At 36.9% G+C, this 3,843-nt stretch overlaps 1 protein-coding gene and 1 pseudogene across 1 annotated transcript; one reads left to right on the top strand and one right to left on the bottom strand.

Annotated features, from left to right (window-relative positions):
• The first annotated feature begins 211 nt into the window (after positions 1-211).
• Positions 212-1,850, top strand: LOC123500448 (annotated as a pseudogene).
• Positions 1,851-1,901: 51 nt separating this feature from the next.
• On the bottom strand, positions 1,902-3,470 carry LOC123500449 (cyclic AMP-dependent transcription factor ATF-5-like). Its single transcript, XM_045249165.1, has 3 exons — positions 3,368-3,470; positions 2,656-2,945; positions 1,902-2,361 (listed from the first exon to the last, which is right to left on the bottom strand). Exons 1-3 carry the CDS (start codon positions 3,439-3,441, stop codon positions 2,054-2,056), a joined length of 672 nt encoding a protein of 223 aa, XP_045105100.1. The 5' UTR covers positions 3,442-3,470; the 3' UTR covers positions 1,902-2,053.
• Positions 3,471-3,843: the final 373 nt, after the last annotated feature.

Genomic DNA, 3,843 nt, shown 5'->3' with positions numbered 1-3,843 from the left:
CTGTACCTAATGGCTAAGTTCGGGTCCAGGTCTTTGTAGAACTAGCCTATGTTTATGAATTCTATAAATCCTATTTTGTGGTATGTCTAGGCCACTCCCCTTTTGGTGGTAAACAACTTCAGTATGTACCTATATGTATGATACCATAGTATCATTTGAACAACAGAAAAAAAGATAAAATGACTTAAGTAATATATGCTGTTAATATCTATTTATTCTTCAGACCATTAAAAACTACACTTTTCAGGTACCATGGCTGCATTAGATGAAATCATAGATGAAGAAATGTTTGAAATGGAAGAATTGCGACGAGTGAGGATTCCACACATTGTACCTAAAGATCGCAATGACCCATTTCATTACCTTTCTGGTGAAGAATTCCTTGAGCGTTTTCGTCTGCCAAAGGATGCTGTACGAGACCTCATTGAAGAAGTTAGGCCACGTGCACATGTGGACAGGGTTGGCACAGGTATGGAACAGTAGCTATTTACTTAAGTATATATGTGGATGGTGATATTGCTATAGAATATTTTACAATACATAATTATTGATTCAAGACCTGGGAAACCATCTTCTGTATTTCTTTCTACAACTCTGTCATCCTTTTTCATGTGGAGTGAATTGGGAAATTTAAGGTTCTTCCACACTTTTTCTAGTCTTCTCTGTATTTTCCTCATAAATAGACTAGGCACAACGCAGAGAGAGAGGGTGTATATAACTCCTTCTAAAGTCCCCTGGTATATGTTTGCATGTCTTTCCACAGGATGTGGCATTCCTCTGCATTTGAAGATGCTAGTTACCTTGCGGTACCTAGCCATGAGAAGTTTCCTTCTTACAGTAGCTGACATCATGGATATTGCAAAATCATCAGCATGCAGGGCTGTTGGAGAGGTGGTTCAACTTATTGCTTTCCTGGCACCAGACTACATCAAATTCCCACAGCCAGAAGCACGTCAGATGGCCTCAAAGTTCTACGATATTGCTGGTATGCCAGGTGTATTGGGGTGTATAGATTGTACACATATTCCAATACAGAGTCCAGGTGGGAACAACGTTGAGATGTATAGATGTCGAAAGGGGTTTTACTCATTAAATGTCCAAGGTATTTGTGATTCAGAACTCAAATTTATGCATGTTGTTGCAAGTTGGCCTGGCAGCGTACATGACTCAAGAATATTTTCTAATTGTCGTATCTGTCATCTTCTAGATCAAGGAGATTACAGGGGTTTATATTTGTTAGGGGATAGTGGGTATCCGAGTCGAGAATATTTACTGACTCCACTCCTAGCTCCAAGAACTGAAAAGCATAGGAGGTATAATGTAGCTCATATACAAACACGGAACTGTATTGAGAAGGCATTCGGTGTACTGAAAAGAAGATTTGCATGCTTAAGCATACCCCTGCGAACCAAACTTCCCAATACAAAAAAATTGTGATGGCATGTGCTATTTTGCATAACATTGCTATTTCAAGAAGAGTGGACATGTTAGATGTTGAGATTGAGCCACAGGAAGTAGTTGATTTATTGGAGGATGAAGATGAACATGAACTGGATGCCACACAAGTTAGGGAATCATTAATTCAAAGATGGTTTTGAGGGCCAGTTTCAAGAACTTTTCCCTGTGTACCCGATTGGGCTCCAGTGTAATAATACTTTTTCTTTTCTAGTTCTTGCTTGCTAGGATTAACACTAAGTTTAAATAAAAATATATATAAGTTTCCAAAATGTAAGGAAAATGAAATTATATATAAGATCTTATGGTGTATAATGTAAGTATTGCAAAGTACAAAATTTGTAAGGATAAATAAACTTAACCTATGTAAGAATGAATAAACTTAACCATCTACTTTTAATGCTAATCATTATGTGTGTGTGTGTGTGTGTGTGTGTGTGTGTGTGTGTGTGTGTGTGTGTGTGTGTGTGTGTGTGTGTGTGTGTGTGTGTGTGTGTGTGTGTGTGTGTGTGTGTGTGTGTGTGTGTGTGTGTGTGTGTGTGTGTGTCTACTTTTTGAAAATCTTATCATAGTCAGTGACGAGTTTTGAAAAAACTGATTAACAGTGTTGCACATATTTTGAACACTCAAGAACTTCCAGTTCTTTAACATGTTTTTCCTCCATTATTTGAAGGGATCTTTTCTTTAAATTTGAGTTTTCTTCTCTAATGGAGTTAAACACATTATCTCTTTCTTGCACCCTTTTCCTCTTTCTATTGGCAGACGTATTTGGTATAGTCTTTTGCTGCCCACAGTCTGCTTTCTTAGAAGGACCTGGGATAGCTGGTTCTGCACTGCAGCTACCCATTGTAGATGGTGGTGGCAGTGGCACTGCTTCCAGGGGGGGAGGGCCATCTTCTATCCACTCTGAAAGATCAAACAAAATTCATAAATTACTTATTTGGAAATAAAAGTTAAAAACTAGTGTAATTTATACAAGCTTTAGGATGCAGTGCCATCCTTAGCCTTGGGTGCTCTGAACCATTTTCACCCCCGTGCTCCTGTCTCTCCAAAAAAAAAAGGATAATATAAGAAAGTAGAGTGGTCGGAGACAGTGTGGATATATATATATATATATATATATATATATATATATATATATATATATATATATATATATATATATATATATATATATATATATATATATAATGTGCTTACCATAATCTTCTTCATGCAAGACCAGTAAAGGTGACGATGGATGTAAAGGCTGAGGTGACGGTGATTTGGGTGGCTGAGGTGACGGTGATTTGGGTGCCTCAGGTAATGGATTTGTTGGCAGAGGCACATCACGACAGGAACTGTCATACTGGAACTCTGCCAATTCAAGTTCCTCTGAAATCAGATTTGCCGTTGCCTCCAACAAAGGACTTAATTTGGGTGGTGAAGGTGGAGGACCACCTCCAGTTGCAAACTTTTTCTTCGTATAACTTGCATATTCCACCTTCACCCTGAAAGAAATCAAAGAAAGAAAACTTAAATGTGTGCATATATATATATATATATATATATATATATATATATATATATATATATATATATATATATATATATATATACACTTTCTCTATATTCCTATGTCATGTTAGGTTAGGGTATCTTTGCTTTTAAAAGAGCTCTTCATTAAGCAAGTTATTTTGTGAGCCAAGGTTTAAAAAGCTAAGTCTTAACCAACAGCTGATGTTCCTTCATCAACTAATTGTTTCCCTCTACTGGCAGAGCACTCATACGGGTTTGTTTGGCTAGATTATTGTTTGGTTGTTAGATTAGTTTCTAGTACACATTCAGTAATGTGAAATACATCTGTGAATGCCTTCTGATGTGCTAACGAGTGCCTAATGACTAGTGTAGAAAGTATATTATAATTACTTACTTATTTCTGAGGTATCCCCAGGCTCTCTTCAGCTGCAGTGAAGTTTTTTTTCTCAGCGAAGGGATGCACTGCATTGAATTTCTTGGTGATTGTCTCCCAAGCTTCCTGTTTTTTTGCAATCATTGAGTAATTGCCACTTTCTTTATACCTTTTTGGTCAGATTGGCTATCATAAATACAGCCGCGTTTTGGTTTGTTGCCGATTCAGGAACCGGCTTTAAATGTGTTTGTAGCCTAGTACCATATGTTTTTCCTGTGTGTAGGCCTGCATATGTTTTTCCTGTGTTAGGCCTGCTTTTTTTTATTATATTACCCTTGCAGCCTCATAAGCTCAATTATTTGATGCATTTTCTTTAATTTGCTAGTGCTACAGTGTTATTTACAAGTGCAACAGTGTTTTATTTTTTTAGTGCATTGTTTATTTTATTTACTGTCTCCTTCAGTGACCTTGAAATTTTTCTGTTTCTTGTTTGTTTC

This window comes from Portunus trituberculatus, unplaced genomic scaffold (genome assembly GCF_017591435.1).
Source record: "Portunus trituberculatus isolate SZX2019 unplaced genomic scaffold, ASM1759143v1 PGA_scaffold_272__1_contigs__length_80511, whole genome shotgun sequence".
NCBI classification, from domain to species: Eukaryota; Metazoa; Arthropoda; class Malacostraca; order Decapoda; family Portunidae; genus Portunus; species Portunus trituberculatus.
Note: the sequence above shows the minus strand (reverse complement) of the source record. Positions and strands in the feature narration are given on the sequence as shown.

Bases quoted from the DNA above. Each gene is read 5' to 3' on its own strand.
- LOC123500449 (XM_045249165.1), bottom strand. From the start codon at position 3,441: ATGCAGTGCATCCCTTCGCTGAGAAAAAAAACTTCACTGCAGCTGAAG. The intron at 2,946-3,367 runs GTAAGTAATTAT...GATTTCTTTCAG, and splicing joins TGGGGATACCTCAGAAATAA to GGTGAAGGTGGAATATGCAA. The intron at 2,362-2,655 runs GTAAGCACATTA...TTGATCTTTCAG, and splicing joins CTTGCATGAAGAAGATTATG to AGTGGATAGAAGATGGCCCT.